The sequence below is a fragment of the Melanostigma gelatinosum genome (genome assembly GCF_949748355.1).
Source record: "Melanostigma gelatinosum genome assembly, chromosome: 2".
NCBI classification, from domain to species: Eukaryota; Metazoa; Chordata; class Actinopteri; order Perciformes; family Zoarcidae; genus Melanostigma; species Melanostigma gelatinosum.
The window spans coordinates 22,306,132-22,327,414 of record NC_136635.1 but is presented as its reverse complement, the minus strand read 5'-3'; the positions used below and the strand labels follow the sequence as shown (position 1 = coordinate 22,327,414).

Sequence of the window (21,283 nt, the reverse complement as noted above, 5' to 3'; positions counted from 1 at the left end):
GTGACTGTACCTGCATTTGTTGAATGTCTGAGTGTGTGTATGAATGAGTCTGTAAATAGGCACATCTGTGTGGTCTGTATCCCTGTGCAGCCTGACGTTCACCTCCCACCGTGATATAGAGCGAAGGCAGTAAAGGGGTCGATAAGGAACAAAGGGGTTAGTAGGATCTGGGACAGACTCTTTCAGGTCTATAGGGACACAGTCATGACAATAGACAAAGTCTGTCACACTGGCCTGATTGAGCCAGAACTCTCAGCCTCTCTGTGTCAAACAGTGTGTCACAGACACATCATGCCATGACTTTGATCTGAGACTGCAAATTAAGAACTTATTGTGATGAAATTGGATGAAACATGAGCCGTTTCATTTAATTCAAAACAGAAATCCAGCAAGGGTAGTAGGTAATACATGATCAAGCCCTTAAAGACCGGGTGTCATAATGTTTGCAGGCATCAATACTACGTAATGCTTCGTCTTCTCTTTCTTTCTACAAGAATCTGAATCGTAAATGTTTCGTGCCAAGTACGTTACACATACAAGGGATTTGGCTAGACGCAATATATAACACGTTAGAAACTCCCAGAGCTGACCTTGTGTGCATCACATGTTGAGCCTCAAATGTATTCCGTAACATCGTCGTCACATAATCATCTGACTTCCATTCTTGGTTTACTCCTATTTATTTTTTCCCCCTGGCAGGCGAACAGAGGCGAGTTGACGCAGCGTGGCAAGAGTCTGCTGTCTGGGATTGGTGTGCAATAGCTGTTAGGAGCGAGGACAACGGCTTGGCTCACACTGCAGTGATTCAAAAAGTAAAGAATCAACGAGTGTCATTCTGAGACCAACTGATCGATCCTTTGTTTGACGTGATTGCTCTCCTTTGACTTTTCTTTTACAGTTAACTGTTGCTTCCTTGGATCTGATGCTCCCTGGAGATTCTATATTCTATGATTGCTGAAAAACTGGCATTTTAAATGACATAAAAGTCAGTGAGTAAAGTAACTGTGTTCATCTTCTTAAACAAATACTGCTGTAGTACCTTAGAGCAAGGCATTTAACCCCAATTTGTGGATTTTGAACTTGTATTGAGTACATAAACCGGTATATAAAATAATACCTCAATGTCATATTGCTCAATTAAAAGCTCTGACTGCACATATTTTACTTGCGAAACGAACAGTTGTAATAAAAAGTGGAGGAATATTGTAAAAGGCTGTGCTGTCATGATGCTTTTCTTCACTCGACAATCACGTATATCGGGAAAAGTGTGTTTCTTTTCGGAAAAATTATTGAATTTGAATTGAACTGTTTTTTTTTTTTTAATCTCTTTCACAGAAAAGCATCCAGCAATTAAGGCTTTAGCCCATGAAATGTGGTCCTTGTCTGAAATGGTCTGAAATTCCCCAGGGTTGAAACACCACTAATAGCCCCCTTTCACAGCATCCTCAAACCCATCAAAAGTGTAAACATGCATTTCGTGCAGAAGGGCATGTCAGCAAACACAACAATAGGAAATAGTTTGAATAGGAACGAGTCTCATGTGTTTCTGCTTAACGTTGCCTGGCCCCTTGTTTACACGGACACGAGAGAGGCACACTGAGTCCAGCTGCTCTGGAATATTCGGGCCTCGCGGTCTTTAACACATCTTCATTGGAGCTCTCACCGGCTCTCCCCTGCAGCTGCACTCTTGCACCATGCCGTCCCGCTGAATGCACACCAGGGACAGTTTGTTGTGGCCGGGAGATGTGTACGAGTTTACCGTGTATAGTGGAACACCTGTTGCATTTGAAGCGCATTCGGACTCTTGGGTTTCTTTTGTCAGCTTCAGTCTAAAGGTAACAGTGTTGGCATATAATGGCAGGTACATTAAAACCATCCCCCTTTTTCAGGCTCATGCAAAACTTATATATACACAAGTATACGATATTCTGAATCATTGCTGCTTATTAAGGAATATAAAATAAAGTGATTCAAGTGGTGAGGATGCAGCAGAGGAATTAATCGTTAAGGGACTGTATGGAAATTATTGAGATTCTTCTTAAATTGAACAGGCTACAACATAATCCGATCCAATTCATATTTATTTCTAATATTTGGACGGTGCAACAGTCAGACAGTTTGGTGGCTAAATGGTGTAAATAGAGGTGCTCCATTCAAAAATATTTATCACCTTAAGTTATTAATGGTTAAACAAATTGGACCCATTTATTACCGTCATATTTATTTAGATACAACCTTGGAGGGTGTTGCAGTTTTCTTCTTTTGCATGAGAGGGTTTTTCTTTAGCTTTTTAAAGTACACAATGTAATTCATGAAATGTATTTGGTCCACATGTGGTGAGTGGGATTTAAAAAAAAACATCTGTGAGAGAGTTAACATGTTTCGCCTGCTGTTAAACACTCCCAGCAACCTGAACGGCGTCCCCGTCTTCTTCGATCCAGCAGGCATTTGATCCGGTGCCGATAGACTCGAGACGTCTGACCGTGCTGTGCTTTCAGGGCCCAGGGCAACCTGAGACGGAGGGGTTAAAGTTCTGAGCTGGCGCAAGAGGGCATGAAAGCTGGTCTAATCGTGACAGAGCGTTCATTAATCATGGTCACAGAAAGTTCTAATACAAGCAACGCTGTGGCTCTCTGATCCTCCACCAGGACCGTAGTGGGCTCCAGATGTGAGGGACGACAGTGGGATCACTCACACACACACACACACACAGGTTCATGCACACGCATTGTCTTGCACGTAACACCCACATGCATTCACATTTTGTAAAATTATGTGCAGGATTTTGCCTTCAAAGAGTAGAGTGGTGGGGTGTGTTTGTTTTGACCTAATGCAGCTTGAATGTGGAATTATTGTATTACCGAGGTGGAGAAAGCAGCTTTCACCTGCAGGCCGACAGCCAGGCCTTTGATGCCATTTGTTCCACAGTCATCTAGTCAGTGTGTGTGTGTGTGTGTGTGTGTGTGTGTGTGTGTGTGTGTGTGTGTGTTTGACTTGTACTGAAGTGACCTGATTTTGACTGCTGCATCTCAACAGCAAAGTCATATTTTCAGCCAGCAGATGCTTTACCTCAGAGCTCCACAAGAGGGCGACATTCAAGCAGTTTCACTAGAAATCATGGTCAGAGTTTCATTGTGGTCACAAAAGTCATAATGTCAAATCAAGACACTATAAAGCACTTTAAATACTGTAAGAATGAAGAATGCAAGATTCGGTCGGGGTTATAAGTAAAGACACAAATCCTCACAAAGGCATTTTTCAGATACCCCAACCCCAGACACAACTAAACAACACCATGTCGAAAAAAGTAATTTAAAAAAAAGTCATATTTTACGATGTCATAAAAGTCATAAAAAAGACAGTATAGTATTAAAAAAAAAGAAATCAAAATGAAGTCATATGAAAGCATTTAGAAAAAAATCTGAATCTAGTATGTCGAAAAAAGAAATAAAAAAGTCATAGTATAGTATGCCAGAAAATAATACAAAATTCATATTATAGTATGTCAGAAGTCTTAAGTATGTGGAGAAAAGTCATAGACATTCATAGTATAGTAAAAAAAAAAATCATATCACAGTATGTTGAGAAAAGTCTGAAAGAAATCAGTCATATGTCGAGAAAAGTCAATAACAATCCTATAGTCCTATGAAAGCATTTTAAAATAGTTGTAGTATAGTATGTCAGGAATAGTCATGAAATAGTAATAGTATTGTATAGCAAAAAGAGTCATAGCATGTTGAAAAAAGTTAATAAAAAGTCATAGTATGTTTGAAAAGGTAATAGTATAAAAATGTCGAAAAAAGAAAGAAAAAGTGTCATATAGTATGTTGACAAAAATCATGAAAGAAAAGGTAGCATAGTATGTTAAAAATGTCATAAGTATGTAGAAAAGATATTAAAATATTCATAGTATAGTATGCCAAAAAAGTCATAAAAAGATGGTGTCGAAAAAGTAAAAAAAAGCATTATTTTATTATGTCGAACAACATCACGAAAAAGTCAAAGTATAGTATGTCTACAAATGTCATGAAAAAAAATCCATATCACATTATGTCGAGAAAAGTCTTTAAAAAAATCAAAGGATAGTATTATGAAAAATTCAATAAGTCATATTAAAGCATTTTGTCAAAAGTATAGTAATAGTATAGTAGAACTAAAAAGTCTCAAAAAGAATAAAGTATCGTATGTTTGAAAGTCATAAACAACTTGTGGTAAAATAAATTGTAAGATAGTATGTCGAAAAAAGTCAGGTAAAAGTATAGCATGTATAGCTAAATAATTCTAAAAGTTATTGTACAGTATGTCCAAAATAGTCACAATATATTTATGTCCAATGAAGTAATAATTTAGTATGTCACAAAAAAAATCATGAATAGTCATAGTATTGTATTTCCAGTGTAGCATGTTGAAAAAAAAAAAGTCAATACAAAAATCTTACAAGCTATAGCATGTCATAAAAAGTCACAGCATAGTACATCAAAAGTCATAGTATATGTCAAAAATGTCAGAAGAAAGTGATAGTTTAGCATGTTGAAAAAGTTTTAAAAAAGTCATAGTTTACTATGTTTAAAAAAAGTCATCAAAACGTCATAGTGTACAATGTCCTAAAAAATCATATTATAGTATGCTGAAAAAAGTGAAGCAAAATGAAGTTGGATTTCTGTGTATCATATTACCCGGGTGTTCTGGTGATTTCCCACATCCATGGGCCCACAGAGAGGCGCAGCAGCATTTATTTTCACCCCGCCGTCCAGCCCTCGGTCCAGCCTCCTTCTTGAGGATGGAAAATAACTCTGGATTCGGCTTTTAGTGCATTTACAACTTTGGGGACGGCTAATCCCAGTAAGTGTTTGTACTGGGATTATTTACCGAAAAAAATATTAGGCACTTGTCTTTTCCAAAGTAGGTCTATGGGAAATAGTCTTTTTGGACCCCATTGCATCGCATTACTCACCCAAATGTGAGTAAAACTAAAAGTGATTTCCAAATCAATTCCAAATCCTTTCAACCCTGCACAAATGTGAAATACTACTTCAATTCTGACAATTTTGAGACACGTGTCTTATGCATAAAGACGGCTGATCTGCACTATGTTCTTCAGCTTGCACTGGTGGTGGAACGTATGACGCTTCAGCAGAAAAAAACAGATTCCAGAAGATATGACCAACGTCCTGGCGGAGCAAGTAGAATACACTTAGAGATAATTGATCAACATCCAGTCAGCTGGAACGGTCTGATATACAAGCCCACACACATCAATACATGTGGCCAAGATGGGGTGTGACACAGAGAGGTGAATCAGCCTGTACATCAACAATAATTCATAAATATACACTGTTTCCATCGTTGTATATTGTCATCATCTCTAATAAGGCAGTGTGTGGGATGTTGTTGTTTTTTTGTCTAGATGGGCTTTTTGTTGTGTTCTGAAAGAAAACTGAAAGTTTTTTTGAATCAGTTTGTCATTGCTGCACTGGAAAACAGTTGTTTTGATCATGCAGGTGGCACGTCTCAGCATCTAATTTAGCGTAGTGGAGGACAGTGGACAGTCCCTGCCGTCTGCTCACATGAAAGCAGGTGCACAGTGACAGGCAGTAAATGTCAGACCACGGGTCTGAAGGCAACTGAAGCAGCGCAAGACTAAAGGAGTGAGTCACCGGTGCATCCGGCTGCTCAGTGTACAGAGGATGTTGAAACTCCATCAGGCTGGAGATCATTAGCTCCAAAATCATTAGCCAGATTTAATGGTTAACACTGATGCTAATGTTCCACACTTTATAAACCAACACCAGATATTTTCCCCACACAAGCCATCAGTGTTGCCCTCACACATGAGGATAAAACTTTGTCAGTGTGATCCGTGCGCTGTATCAGAGGGGAATCAGTACTGACTTCTATCCTGAGAGGTGAACAGACAGGCAGAGAAGCTGCGTGTGTGGATCAATAGTGCCGGAAGAGTCCACAGCCAGACCAACAGAGAGGTGTTCAGGGACTGAGTCAGGGGCTGCTGCTCACTGAACTGGACAGAGTTAGCTCTTGCTTCATTTTCCGTCTTTACACGGGAGAGAACAAAGTGTCCTCTCTGTGTCCTGGTAGTTTTATTTTTACGTAACCGATTCGTGGTTCACGGTGCAGCGTTATGCAGAACCTGTTTCCTGAAACTCATTCGGTCTGGTTGAACAAGGTACAACATGAGACAATAATGTGCAGCTTGATGAAATAGGGAAAGTTTGTACTGCTTTTACACAAGGCAAGTTGTGGCTTATAGCTTTATTAAGAGTTAATTCATCATTTAATGATTTATCATTAGATCACCTATCAAGAGCAACTTTTGGGTTACCAAGCTTTAAAAAATCTCACAGGTGAGTTATTAATAGTCAGGTCATACAAAATAAGTAGTTGTAGATGTCAGGAAACATCAATTCTGCAGTGATGTGCCTTAATAAAGTTATCAATAGAAAAGAGTGTGATGTTACAATAAGGCTTAAGCCATCAGAAAAAGGTAGTAAGTCATGTGATACGAAATAATATTTGTGATATTCTGATAAAATAATCAAATGATAAAGCACTATTTGTATTTGAACCCTACCTTCGAGTCTAAATTGAGTCTAATAAAAATGTAGTAAATGGTCCAGCTGCAAATAAACAGCAGACGGTCCAGTTAAAAATGAAGTTGGTTTGAACTGCCACTCATTTTTTACTTGTGAAAAATATTTTTGGATTGGTCTATACCCGAATCATCAAGTTTGCAATTGAAATGTAAAATTGTATGTATTTATTCAACGGATTGTGGTCGAGATGCTCTGCAGTACACTTCCAGAGGGTCAGAGGTCAAATGGCCCATTGGAGGGCTCTACCTGATGGCCTGATGAACTAAAAAAAACCTGCTGAAGGAGGATAAACACAACCTAGAGACATTTTCATGAACTAAACATTTTGAAATAATTGCTTATGACAATCACTAAAGCATCGGGGAATCATGGATTAACTCTTACTAACTCTTAGTTCCATTGCATAAACCATTTAAAGGGTGATTTATGAGACAGCAGCACATAAGAATCCTTGTGTATCCTCCTTGTGCTAAAATGCAAATATCCTCCCATATCCTCCTCTTTGTTGCTTTGAAGCATCTTTACTCAGCCTCCCCCAGCGTGGGAGGTCAGATCAGAGGAATGAAGAAAGAGCAGCATGTCTGTATCAAATGCTTTACAGCCTCATGCCAGGAATTTGATTTCATATTTACACTAAACAGGATGTGCAGTATTCTGTGCTTTCATGTTGAAAGGATTTATTACCAAGCGCCACAGAAGCATCTTTGGAAAATATTGGCTGAAATTCAATTGATTCAGTCAGTATTGCAAAGTTAAAGATAATCCTCTATATCAGTATTGGGAAATAGATGGTTATAGATTGACTGTATTTTACTGCCTGCATTTTTTAAGCTTCTATTTTGGGTATAAAAATACACCTGATACATTACACTGAATAAACAGACAGTCATATGAAAACGATTTTTTGACTTTGCTCTGGACCCTCGAGTAATCTGGAGCACATCTGGAGCTTTCTATGGGCCTCACACAGAAGTGATGGTACAAGACGCATTTGGCAGAAGGAGGAATTTTCTATTGAAAGGAACGAGCAGGACGCATGACTTGACAGGATGAGTGTAATTAAGTGCGAGAATGCGTTTTCCATCCAACTGGGCTGATAAGATATACATTTACACATTTTACACATCGCAATGGTTTTCCAACACACAAGGACCCGAGCCGTGACTTTTTTGTGTGTGCAATAATTCTGCTGTTATTATTAGTAGTCGTAATTTTTCCATCACTATTATACTTACTACTCTTATTATATGAATCATTTCTGTCATATGCTTTGAATGTTGTAGCGTAGGTTTTTCTCACAACTGTTCAAAGTGCACGTTGGGCTCCAGACGGGAGAAAAATAGAAATTCACCCTCAAAGAATATGACTGCGAACAGCTGGAGAGAGAACTAACCCGACAAGCCTGCTAACCCGGCTACAAAATGCAAAGTAAGCATAAATCAACCATTTAATGTATTTCATTCAAGTCAATTATATTTTACTCAACAATCATAAATCAAATCAAAACAGATCATTTCTTTCTAAATACAGAATTATACACAAAAAGGTTCATTAAATCAAATACACCACATGACAGAGTCCAGATATAGAAATCAAATGTCCAGAGTCATAAAAGTAATGAGGACTCCAGGTAAATGTCAATAGTTCATGGGCAAGTGATATGGCGTGAGTGGCATGCGTGTGTGAGTGTGTGTGTGTGTGTGTTGGGGGGTTTGTAGCTCCGTTCCAAGCTAAGGGAATATATGCAGTTCATTTCAGTTCCGTTCAGTTTATTTCAGGGTGTGTAAGTGTGCTAGGAGAAGAAGAAGGGGAAGCCTGGAGAGTTTCATGTTAAAGGGACTTATCTTGATGAATCCCCAAAGTTGAGGAGGCCCCAACTGGTCCAAGCTGTAGCAGAACACGATTCTTTGTTCACCACCTGCTCCCGGGGTCAGCACACCTCCAGCAAGGCCTGGTCCTCCAAGAAAGCTCCGTGTATTCAGTCGGTTCATGGGTCCCTTGCTGCTCTGATTTAGTTTAGTCTTCGTTGACATTTTCTTAGTTTGAGCTCAACAGGTCCAGAAACTAAATCATACTTTCAGTAACTCCATTAAAAACTCTCACTCCTCGCTTGGTTGTCCTCCATGCAGCGTTGGTTCGTTGATTGGTTCTTTCCCTTCCCCCAGCTCACAGGTGTGTCTGATTTATAGCCTCTCTTTCCCCACCTTCTTTTCCTGTCCGGTTGGAAAAGGGCTATTCTGTGTATTTCTGTTCCGCTACAATGTGTTGTAACTCTGTTATGTTGTTCATTCTGTACACATGACATCTATCACGCTTCTGTCCACCCTGATAGAGGGATCCCTCCACTGTTGATCTCCCGAAGGTCTCTTCCTCACTGTGTGTATGTGGCAGTCGTCACATTTGTTTTTGGTGATCTTATATGACGTAAGAACACCCGAGGAGTTAGATCACGTCATGTTTGGATTGGACATCGTGTCGATATTTAAAACCATCGGAGGGCTGTCACCCACTGTGAGGAGGAAAACAGTGACAAAGATTTCGTCATGAGGCATTCAGTTGACACAAAATCTCTATCAGGACCAGATGATTTGAAGGCAGGCAGGTTGAAAAATCCAGCAGGAAAGAGCAGGGGGGGACGTTTACATGTGTCGCAGGATTATGAATTGGAATTAAAGGGACATTCTGCATGAACACAACATTTTGATTGTGCTGTTCTAATTATCAAAGCAGCAAGACTCTTTATTATGTTCCATAGTTCTGTGTCAGTCTAACTGTTAGCAGGATGAGAACTCTATGAAATTACCACATTTACATGATCCTTTCACAAACATATGTTTAATTGTTTGTCTGTCCAAAACAAAACTCAATAAAATCCACATCTTTGGCAAAATTCCTCAATATAATATATCAATTCATTTTAAATTATTTGAAACTATTCCCTTTTAAAAGCAAAGACATTCATATACAGTTAAGACAATACATGCCACCAGCAGGCATCTACATGGTCAATATACAATGAATACAAACAACACAATAACTCCTTCCTTTAAAACCAAAAGTGTTACATGTTGGTATCAAAAACAGGTTCAATTTCCTGTCATCAAATATCTGAAAGGTGCCAAATGAACAATATCTTACCATATTAATAATTTATGTTTAAACCCACTTCAGTTCGTTAGTCTAAGTGTTACATTTTTCAAATATCGAAATGAAAGTTTTATGAAGACATATTTCTTTAGTTTGGACACTGTGGCGTTCATTGAGTAACTGATGGTCAAATGTAGAGTAAAAGTTGATATAGTCTGATATAGTACGATACCCTTTAGGTTGTGGATACCTTTACACTCTGGTGTTTTTAACGTTGACAATAAAAGGCCACACAAATGTCAGCTTGAGCCCTAAAATTGAAGTCTAATAATGTGTAAAAAAAGTATTTCTATTCCAACTGAGAAACAATATTGTAATTGTTTTAGTCGTCTGACTTAATTGTCCAACTTTTCTTCGCTAGCTAATATTTATTGTGCAAGTCTCTCTAAAGTAGACCACATCTATTTCAGTTTCTATTCTACAGTGTTCCATTGACTGCAGATAAAACGGTCTATGCTGAAGTCTTCATGCACTCAACTTAATTTGTAACCTCCATTGAGGCTTCTGTTGTGTTGAGAGGCGTCGTGAATCAAAAGCGGAGTCACTGCAGCAGATTGTGTGAATAATAAAAGCCAATAGCAAGGCAGCCACAGTGTGCGAGTAGTGCATGACATTCAATAATGTTGTTTGGTAATGCTGCTACTAGCAAAGACCCCAGTTAGACTGCGTCACAGCAGACAAATTACAAAGTGGTTCTTCACTCTTGTGTCTCTCTGTTTTGCCTTATTGTTGAATAAAGTGGTCACGATTATAGAAGTCTTGAAACCTTGTAAATATGTATTCCAAACGGAGCTGTGGCATCTGTGAATGTTTATTGTAGCTTCCTGTGGACGATAAGAGAACAAAACTTACAAATCCTCTTGGGAACTGAAAGACAATAATTCAGCAGGCCACTGCAATGGCCTCTTAAATATTCACAAGAAGAGGTGTTCACAGTACTGCATGGAGACAAATACTGGCACAGTAATACACCACTGCAAAAACATCCGTAACGTTCAACATTAACATTTGTAGCCTCTGGGCACAATACAAACAGTACCACGACATCAGCATAAGTTGCATATAAGCAGAATGATACAGCGATACAGACTACAGGTTTTAAGAGGTCACAGTGGAAATCATCACAAAGGCAATGCCGGGATACAGAATACTGTTGATATGGAGAAAGCTGCCGCACATCTGGGCTCCAGACAGTGATCAGTGCTTCTCTCTCTAAAGCTCTGCAGATACTCTGCTCATGGACCATTTGGATATTCCTCTGATATTTGTCTCTTCCCCAAACAGCATGACCAGTGACTTAATTCATGACCCTGTCTGTTGAGTAATGATATGGACATCTATCAAAGTTGCCAAAGCGACCACAAAATCAACAACAGACCTTAAAGTAAAAAGACTAAAAATAAATACTTTGAAGCGCGTGCGCCCCAATCGCATGTTATTCCAATCGAACGCCACCTCTCTGTGTTTCACTCACTGGCCGGCAGTCAGTCAATCTGTCCTACAGCACATCTGATTGGATGGTGTGCCAGCGAGCCGTCTCAGTTTGCCCACGACTGCACATTTCCTTCCAGTGTCCCTGTCCGGCCTCTGAGGCATCGCTGCCAATCGACACGCGACCCAGAATGCTGCTCTTAGTGTAGAGACGGCCCTGTAGATATAAAAGAGATAGATGGATTCAAAAAAACCATGAAGATTGTCGGTTACAAATATTTCAGCATTTTAACACAAAACTGCGTGTCGCTGTTTTATGATATTTAATGAATATACAACCTGTTTTCACTCGCAACACCCCAAATAATGCAGCTTAGTCAGTGCTCCTTGGCGTCTGACACCAACGCTCATTTAGCATATGTGTGTGCGACACACCAACTCAAAGCATCAAGGAGACCTCTGTTCGTGTCACGTGCAAAATCAAAGGTAAAGTTTGTCTGCGGCTCGTGACTTGCTAATCAGCGAGTCAGGTGAGTCATGAGTCAGTCAAGTTTACGTCAACCCCACTCTTTTCCTCAACCCAACTAAGTGGTTTTGTCGCCTAAACCTAACTTCCTGTGAAGACAGAAGTTTATTTTGAAAAGACACTATGCATGTAACAAGCGTGTAACTGACGCATGTAAAACTGACGCAGTACCTGGAGCGGCATAGTTTGAATCTCAGTACCACTGACCAAGCTGCGTTATTTGACACATTGGCACGAGAATGTGTTCGCACATGAGGGAGTTTGCCAAATAACTCCCTACCTGCATGACGATGAACTCAAGCACCAATGGCAGCTGCGTGATGTCACCAGAGGGCAGGTCAAAGAGGAATGGGGCGTTCCAGACGGGGTTCGGACCGCTCGCCCCTTTGGTCTCCTTGGTGCCAATTACTTTCCCATCCTGACGCAGGTTGATGACAACGTAGTGGTCTGTAGGGGAATAAAATACATCCACAGGCATGATCCTGTTTCATTTATTTCAGATTTAGATGGTTCTACAAAAGTATACAAATAAAAAGGAGCTGTAAAAATCATGGTTCAAATATCTGGTTGTTGCTGGTGTTAATGAATGAATCTACACTCACTGCCATCTAATGTGTTGTTTCATCTCCATGAAACGGTCTGCACGTCTTCACCCTCTCTGAACCCCTTCCTACTCTCACTATTTATAATCTGTATCATCACTTGTAAAATATAATTTCCCTCGTGTATCCATCCTAGCATGCAAATTGGATTTACTCAAATTATTGTGAGTCACGCATCTGCAAACAGCATGTATTGGGACAGATTTCAGGAACAATTTCACCCTGAAACAAATGACTGACCACGTAGCCTCGAACCGTCACTTTAAATGTGAGAAACCAAAACATAAAAGTTGTTTTCCTCTTGCAGAATCTCCCACTGCTTTCTCTCCTCACCAGCATCATAAAAGCAGAGCTTTCGATCAGATGCAGTGAGATATGATTCAGACAGGAGGGGAAATGACATCGGGCTGATCAGATCCTAAACTGATTATACTACAAGCCAATCAGGGATCCGGTCTGTCTGACATGGCGGAGGCAGTCGAGGAGAATACAGACAATAATGAGAGAGCTTTGTGAGACCTTAAGAGCAGCTACAGTGTGAGTTTAGTGACAATATTTGCAGGCAGGAACTTGGGGATTCAAAGCTGTATGCAAATGTTTGAAAAGTCAACTGAGAAAGGGGTCAAATAAATGTATTCATTAATTCATTTAAAGCTACGAATTTAAATGTTTTTTCCCCATAAAATACGAGAGTCAGTTCTTAAAGTGAGTATTTTCATATTAAAACTGGATCACAAGACTACTTGCAAATGAGATGTTGCACGTAGTGACTAACCAACAGAGAATTAGTACATGGCTCGGCAGTCCCCTTCAGCTCGATAGTCCATTTTAGCGTCGTTCAACTCTTTGTTTTGTTTTCCCGCCTGCACCGTTACTCTCTCACGCTCTCAGCTCTCATCGGCCTTGTTTCCATCAGCAGCAGGAAGCTGTTTTCCACAAAATAACTGGTAAATCCACTGTGCATAACCTGCTCAGCATCAAACCGCTGACAGGCAAAGTTAGTGACGATAGAACATAGTGGAGCTTTAAGCAGCTGAAGAGCCAAATATTTCCCTCAGGAGTCGGTGGAGAACAAGAACAGAGCTAAAATGAGAGTGAATATTGGATTTACGTTCATTCAGGGTCAGGAAATACCAAATGATTGCTACTGTTTCTCCGTAACTGCTGGATGTGTAAGTTTGCAAATGTTTGCTCCCAAGTTTGTTGTAGCAACTTAAAAGGGATGATATGCAATCATTGTGTTGTAACCTGTTTCTGTTGTCTCATAGCGTCCAAAGAATGAAGGGAAAACAAGTCAAATTAGGATAAATTAGGACATGTTTGACAGTTGTACTGAAGCAAATACATAAGTAGCATTACTATTTTTCCCTCACCTGATCCAAATAGTTGTAGTTGCCAAAACTTAACAAGACCTTGTCCACAAATGTGGCACCTGTTGTTAGGTGCACCCGATCAGAAAACACTCCCAAGCGGGCAATACGTAAGGCAATGACGAACAATCTATTTTTACCTGGAGCTCCTGGGATCCGTGTGAGCTTGGCCAGATTCTCAGCCTTTCGGACCATCACCTTGATGCGCTGGGCCGGCGTCTGGTACTGCAGCAGGATGAACATCTGGCCCAAAGCCCGCGGCACGCACACCGAGCTCTTCCTGTGACCCAATGTTTCCTGGGAACTCACACTCTGAGGGTGCAGGAGAGATAGATCTTTTTTAAAAATGTGAGAGATCTAGCAAGAGGGGGAAACATGTCTTTCACTCAGCAGATGTTCCCCTTCATCCTTTGGGAGGCTGGGAATGAAACGAAACCAAGGAAAGGAACGAAGAGAATGGAGCGGATTCAAGCTGTAAAGCTCTTAAAACGCCATGCTCATGAATATGATTCATCAGTTCTGTCAGTGAGTCGACCAAGGCATTGACACAGTCAGAATCAATGCTTCAGTTCCCCTTCATCGGGATTCGCAGGGATTCACTGCCTGTCAACGTAAAGAAACAGGTTAGGAGTTCAACTTCAATCACTTTTTCTTCACCTGAATAATGCAACGAAAATAAATTCAGTTTTTATTCATGAGGCAACTTGGGTTGACCTGCCCGAGGAGCTCAGCTGGCCTGAAATCACTTACAGTTGATCTGTAATATTGGTTGTATGTAGCTGTCAGGGTTAAGCATTGTGTTGCCAATTTCCCCACCCATCCTATAATAATACAGACATTCATGCACTGAGGCACTCTGGACAAAAGTAATAGCTAATGTGTACGTATGACGATAATTTGCATCTGATTTCATGTCACATCTCATCAGCTTGCAGTGGTTGGGGGTGCGGTGAGTCACCGCCTCCCGTCAGCAGGCTGAGCGTCAGCCCGCCAGCAGCTTCTGTGAGGCCGGGCAGCAGAGTGTGAAGGCGGTTTCATCCAACAAGTCAGTTTCGGTTCACTGCCTCTGTCTGTCACGAGCACTTCGCCCTCAGACAGTGTCACTCACACTTACACTGCCTTTTAGCAAGGAGCGATGTCAAACCAACCTTACAGCTACGGCAAGATTTGTTTTTCAGGGATGTTTTTAGAGGACGTTTTTCAGAAAATGATCATCCAGCAAGCTAAAGACACAGATATTCTTCTCAGGAGGCGCAGGAGACACAACCAGAGCCAAAATAGGACTCAATGGGATGTTCATGATGCTATCTGACTGTTGGATAAATTAGTAGGCAACTCTTTGTTAACAGATTATTAGAGCTTGATAGTCCAATAAGGGTTGAGTTTGGGGACTTCCTGTAATGTTATATGATTGCTCGCAATGTTAAGTATCGAACTCCAACTCAGCAGCCTTGTGTGACTTCTAGCTTTTTCTCACCTTGCCAGTCAAACGAGCCAAAACAGTGCTGTTTTTTTGTACACATTATCTCAATCATCACTCGCAATATTTGGCAGGCAGATTCTGGTGGGGTCCCCATGATGCTCTGTTCTTAAAGCTGGATTCAGCAACAGATCTTTAATTCAAAAAAATATGGTGATAATGTCTGGTATTCACTGTATATGTTAATCAGTCATTCTCAGTTCTGTCATTACGTTACATTACAGTCACTTAGCAGACGCTTTTATCCAAAGCGACTTACAATTCAGATTCTATCACATTTCTACACCGTAGGCACAACTACAGGAGCAATTTTTGGGGTTAAGTGTCTTGCTCAAGGACACATCGACATGCGACCAGCAGAGCCAGAGCCGGGGATCGAACCGCAGACTGATTGAAAGACGGCCTTGCTCTTCACTTAGCCACAGTCGCCCACTGATCACTTTGTGCATCCCTGATTATTCATGACTGACAATATAAAGCTGAGGCTCGGGGCCTTTTGCAGAGAATGTTGTGTCCTGACAATCAATAGCAGCCCTGTCGTGATCATACTCATTTTGTGCTAAAATGCACAGTCCTTAAATTGCTGCCACGTCATGCCCCCTATTCCCATGACACGTCGAAACGAGGGATGCAATGCAAATGGATAATCGTCAACACTTCGACCTGGTCCCATTACACTGATTGCTTTACTATGAATCCAGAAAACGCCTCCATTAAGAGATGGAGTCCCCCGTTATCCGGATTGCTCCGTGCAGCCCTAGCTCTTTTCACAGAAGCCTCTTGCTCCACTAACCACACCCACACAGTGACACACACCTGGCAGCTGCTTTCATTGAGAAAGAGGAAGGCTATGGTGTGTGTACGTGTGAGGATGAACCACACATGAACATTAGAGGAGACGGAGTTCAGCACATCTGACTTTGATTTTCACATATGTGCAACATATATGTGAAACAGCAAAAATCTTTGCCAAAAATCACTGTGACTGAGTGAGTAATGTCCACCCCCCCAACACACACACACACACACACACTTCAAAAGGCAGATATTTATGCCCTCTGGCAGTGTTTCAACAGAACTGCAGAGGGCACGGCGTGGGCGCGCTGCCAATTTGCTGCACTCTGCTTGTTTGCTCTGCAGTCGCTATCAACAATGTCGCCATGACTAACAACAGTAGGAAAACGGCTAATGGGAGACCTGATTATAGACGCTACATTCCTTCATGGATAAAACATAACAGGTGCCATTTATAGGCATGTGTGCGTGGTTTCCTGTCCGTTAAATCAACTCAAAAAAGTTTGTTAAAATTTATTTTTAAAGAAATCACTGCTGGACTGCTGTTTTGAAGCCCTCGACATCAGCATTTTGGCCATTGCCATATTGTTTTTTTGCAACCAGAAAGGACACGAGAGGGTGGAGCTAAGTACAACCGAACACTGAATAAGACATTTGTAGGAGTCCAAAACTTTCATGCACTGAAAAGACACGGACAACTCACAGTCCGGACAACACCGTGGTAGCGGCCTGTCAATCACAAGGTGGACACGCTCTAAAGCATACCCTGCTTTATGGTCTATTTCACTCTAAACGGGACCATCATTTACTAAATGGACCGTATGAAGGGAAGTAGGGTCATTTTCTCAAAGACTTCTTGTCTTCTCTTTGCATCAGGAGGAGTCGTCCCCTGATGGCCACTAGAAATAATGCAAGTTTAAGGCACTTCCACGGCTGCCTGGTTAGAATAGGTGATCCATGCCACTCACATGTCTGTCCGTTCAATATGAAGCTACAGCTAACAGCTAGGTAGCTTAGCTTAGCATAAAGATGGGAATGTTCTTAACATGTATCTCCTATAAACAGATGCAACCAACAAGATATAACTGCCGATTATGAGCTTTCGTGTGTTTTTTTTCTTAAAAAAGCTCTTTGTGCCCTTTGTGCTCATTGCAGCTCTAAATTCATCGCCAATCTGCGTTCTTTGTCGTTTTGACTAATGGTTTCCACTACGTATACCTTTTTCAGCTTGCTTTTGGTCGGGCTGAGCTCCCTGGTGTAGGTGCTGGTGGTGTCAGGCTCCCAATCCATCTGCTCACAGGGCAGCTCCACCACCCCCAGCGCAGCCTCCCTCAGGCCTGAGAAGTCCCTGCTGTAGACAGCGAGTCTCAAGGTGCAGCCGCGCAGCTCTTCCACGGAGCCCACCTGCAGCACGAAGCTCTGGCCGTGGAGGTCCGGACTGAGGCTGCGGCGCCGAGAGGCAACCTGCTGAGGGATGGGGCAGAGGGGAGGAAGGCTGACCCGGACAAACACCCCGGTGCGCCTTCGACTGGCCCCCGAGAGCCCCAGGTTGTTGACTATCAGGGTGCCACAGGCCGAGGAGAAGAGCATGGAGAAGTCAAGGAGAGGAGCTGGCTTGGAGGCGATGGAGAGAGAGTTAGAGCCATACTGTGAGAGACAGGGCACCCCCTGCTGGGCGGGGGCGCTGGCAGCAACAGCAGTCAGTCGACTGCTCTCGCCGTAAAGAAAATTTACGCCGCTCACGGTGCTGCGTCGACCCATCGCCCGACGGGACCTGGACACCAGGCCCAGCTTGGTTAGGGAGGGCAGGGAGGCTCTAACGTGACGCGGAGGCTTGCTGGGTGAGCAGGGATCCGCCGGGGTGCTGAGGCGCCGCATCGGGAAAGAAGACCCAGGAGATTGCAGCAGCTCAGCTGATCTGGTTGGGCTCTGATCAAAGGGCAGGGCGGTGAGGTCGTCCTCAGAGGGAGAAGAGCTGCTTTTAGAGGTGGGGAACTCCAGCACGTCCCCCTCCAGCTCCTCGTACTGCTGCTTGACAGGCTGGGTGCACGGAGACGGAGTCAATGTCACAGTCACCCTTTCGGCAGGATGAGGAGACAGGAAAATGGCCTCCTTGTCCTCCGATGAAACACGCTTCCTCCTGCGACAGCAAAGGATGCAACCGAAAACCAGGCAGTAGCAGAACACAGCCAGACCCACAGCCAGCAGGATCTGCAAGTGAACTAGACAGACAGAAAACAAAGCAGTCACAGATTAATATTCTAACAAATCAAATCATTTTTGCAAAACCATTTTTCAGGTTCATGTTCAGGTTCAGGTTACTTTTATTGACATTGAGTACAAGAACATTTTTTTTATTTCAACACAGCCAAATTCATTGCGAAAGATAGGACATCTGACTTTAAGCATGATCGTGTTGTGTCTGCATTCTGCGTCTTTGATGAGATTAAAGAGGAAACGACATTGTCACAGTTGCTGCTTTGATCCAAAGCAGGAGCAGAGCACACGCAATGCGTTGGTGACAGTTTCCCTGGTAATCAAATTATGGGTGTGTGTGTGTGTGTGTGTGTGTGTGTGTGTAGGTGTGTGTATTTCTGTTCATCATTGGAGCATCTTACACATTCATTGTCAGCATTGTGACAAATAAACTAGTCCAGTAGAAGTTGAATGAAACATTTTACCACACATTGCCAACATTACTGTACTATTCTGTATGCGAGTCCATCACCGTTATATTGAAAATTCAAGTCACAGATAACATTATGGCGGCACCATTACATCAAATGTAATGCATTTATTCATTCGTATTTCCCTAAAATGAATCCCTTTAAAAACAAAAAGAGGAAAAAAATGAATTATTTATTTAAATTTCATAATAAAGTTTTGTGGGTAGCCGTGTATAAAATAATTGAGAAATTAACTGAGCTGCCAGAGTTACTGAGATAGAAGCAGTTAAAGCGAAGCTCCGATGTCCATTTAGCATCATGTAATGAGGGTGTGAGGTTGGATGACTCATGCATCACACACACGGGTGGGTGGTGGTTCAAACAAGGCAGCTTCAGCCGGTGACCAGCACAAGGAAAACATCCAGCACTGAGAGTGAAAAGCTGCATGATTTGATATTTTAAAAAAAAGAAGACAATAAATACTGATAACATTTCAAATGCATAACTTATTAGGGAGGAATGCGATTATGTTTTTCCTCTGAAATATAGGTGGGTGTGTTGAGTTTAGGTGCACAACATCTGTGATAGGAACAGATTTGTTTAATCTGGAGATCTGAGAGAATGCTGCTCCAGCTCCAAGGGCTGGAGAGAGAGAGAATGTGTAAAACAAACAACACAAAACACAAATCTCATCTGATTACCTGAGGGGTGTATTCCAATAACTACCAAACATCTCAGCACAAGAGACTTATCAGAGACTCAAAGCCCATAAAAACAAGCCAGTGAGTGCTATGTCAGTGCAGGTCCATGTCAGCCCCGTCTGTGCAGGAGCAGGCAGCTCCTCAGACAGCCTCCATTGAGAGATGAAAAGCACAGCAGGGCTGAATGCAGCAGTGGTGTTAGAAAATAAAGGCTGACCGGATCGCTCCAAAAAATATGACTCAGCCTGAAGTAATGGTCAAAACCTATAGCGGTGCCAATTCAGCATTTTGTCTGTATTTAGTTATTGTGGTTGTCCTGGTAGACTTCACTTATTAACATGTAATTGCTTTACATTGAGAAAGTGTAGCTCTAGGCTAACATAATCTATTGTGTTGGTGCATATGCATACAAAGTTATCAAGGAGAATTATGGACACCTTCCGAATGAACTGCAGCCTTCCACCACAGTCTGTGTCTCAGCTGTCTGAGTGCAAATACAAACCCCTCTCCTTTGACTTTTTTAATTGTTTTAAATAAAACACCTGCTACGTCCTGATAGTTGCCCTTTTTTGTCTCTCCGTCGGCAAAGGGATATATATATATATATATATATATAGATAGATATACAAGGAAGCAACAAATTAAAACAAACTCGCCATGCAGAGAGAGTGAGAAAGAAGAAGACTTCTTACCTCCCAGAGTGTACTGCGACATGTTCCCATGCAGTTTGATGTGTGTGTGTGTGTGTGTGTGTGTGTTGAGTCAGTGCGAGCGCTGTTTATGAGCGCGGTCCATCGCCAGTGCGCAGGGACCCGGAGCCCTCCAGCCAATGGCTTTCATCGGGTGAATGAGCTCTTTATTTCAATCGCACTGATTGTGCGTCGGAGGCAGGAAGGGTTCACTGCCTGAAAAACAGTGCTGCCGTCATCGTGCCGCTCTAATTCGGCCTTACGTGTCTTGTACTCAATGTCTTAAACATGAAAACAGGAATACCACACAATCGATAAAACAGCCGCCATCGACTAATTGGGACACAGAAAAAGATATACGTGTCCAAAAGAATCTATTTTTCTTGTGGCGCGTCATCAGTCATGTCAGGGACTCGTGCCACAGTATGTATTTTATTGTAATCTGACCTCCAGTATCATTTCTAAAGCACACTTGCATGACTATGTGACAACGTGAAAATGTCATGTTACGATTATCCATTCCCAGCCATGAATAATTGGGATTCACGATATTATCCCGAGAATCATCAAAATATGCTCAAAACTGCACTTAAAACGGCACCAAAACATACTGGAATCACTTCACCTGACATTTTGTTAAGAAATACAACTTTCTTTGCGCAGATAGGAGATTATAATGATGAATGATCATCTATCATATTCCCTTGAATATAACTTAATTATACATCTTCTTATATACAGTAAACATTTAACAAAAATTTTTTTTTCAAAGCAACATTGTGTGTACCTGTTCTTTCCGTTTCACGACACTAACATGATCGCGAGCTAGACAGCTTCTCCAGTCAGTCGTGACGTGATACAGGTAAACTCAGGCCAGGCAACAGTAGGGACTGTGTGAGAAGTATGATGCAAGGAGATGGGGTCAGAAAAGAGGATAATGTCGGCTAGTTTCTTTTTTTGTTTGATGAAGGGACAGTCTGATAGTTTGGCAGAGAGGGGCTTTCATCTTTTTCTTTTTACAATTGGCATTTAATATAATGTGTATTTATACCTAGACTGTTTAAATCATAGGTGCAGCAAACATTACACCCCTGAAGCTCTTCAGTAGTCACATCAGTGTCCTGATTGTGTTAAATGTTCATTTTGGTTAAAAAATAGAGAGCAGCTGGAACTCCAAACGTGCAATAATGTAAAAATGATGGTTCCCTGAACATATAAAGCTTGAAATCTAGGGTTGAGATGAAAGATTAGGGTGTTGTATTGTT

At 41.6% G+C, this 21,283-nt stretch overlaps 1 protein-coding gene across 1 annotated transcript; it reads right to left on the bottom strand.

Moving 5' to 3' along the window:
- Positions 1-11,256: 11,256 nt before the first annotated feature.
- On the bottom strand, positions 11,257-20,043 carry LOC306790427 (synaptotagmin-5; the record flags this gene model as incomplete). Its single annotated transcript, XM_079286681.1, has 5 exons — positions 11,257-11,406; positions 11,996-12,162; positions 13,828-13,999; positions 17,181-18,184; positions 20,022-20,043. 5 exons carry the CDS (start codon positions 20,041-20,043, stop codon positions 11,257-11,259), a joined length of 1,515 nt encoding a protein of 504 aa, XP_079142807.1.
- Between the last annotated feature and the right edge of the window lie 1,240 nt (positions 20,044-21,283).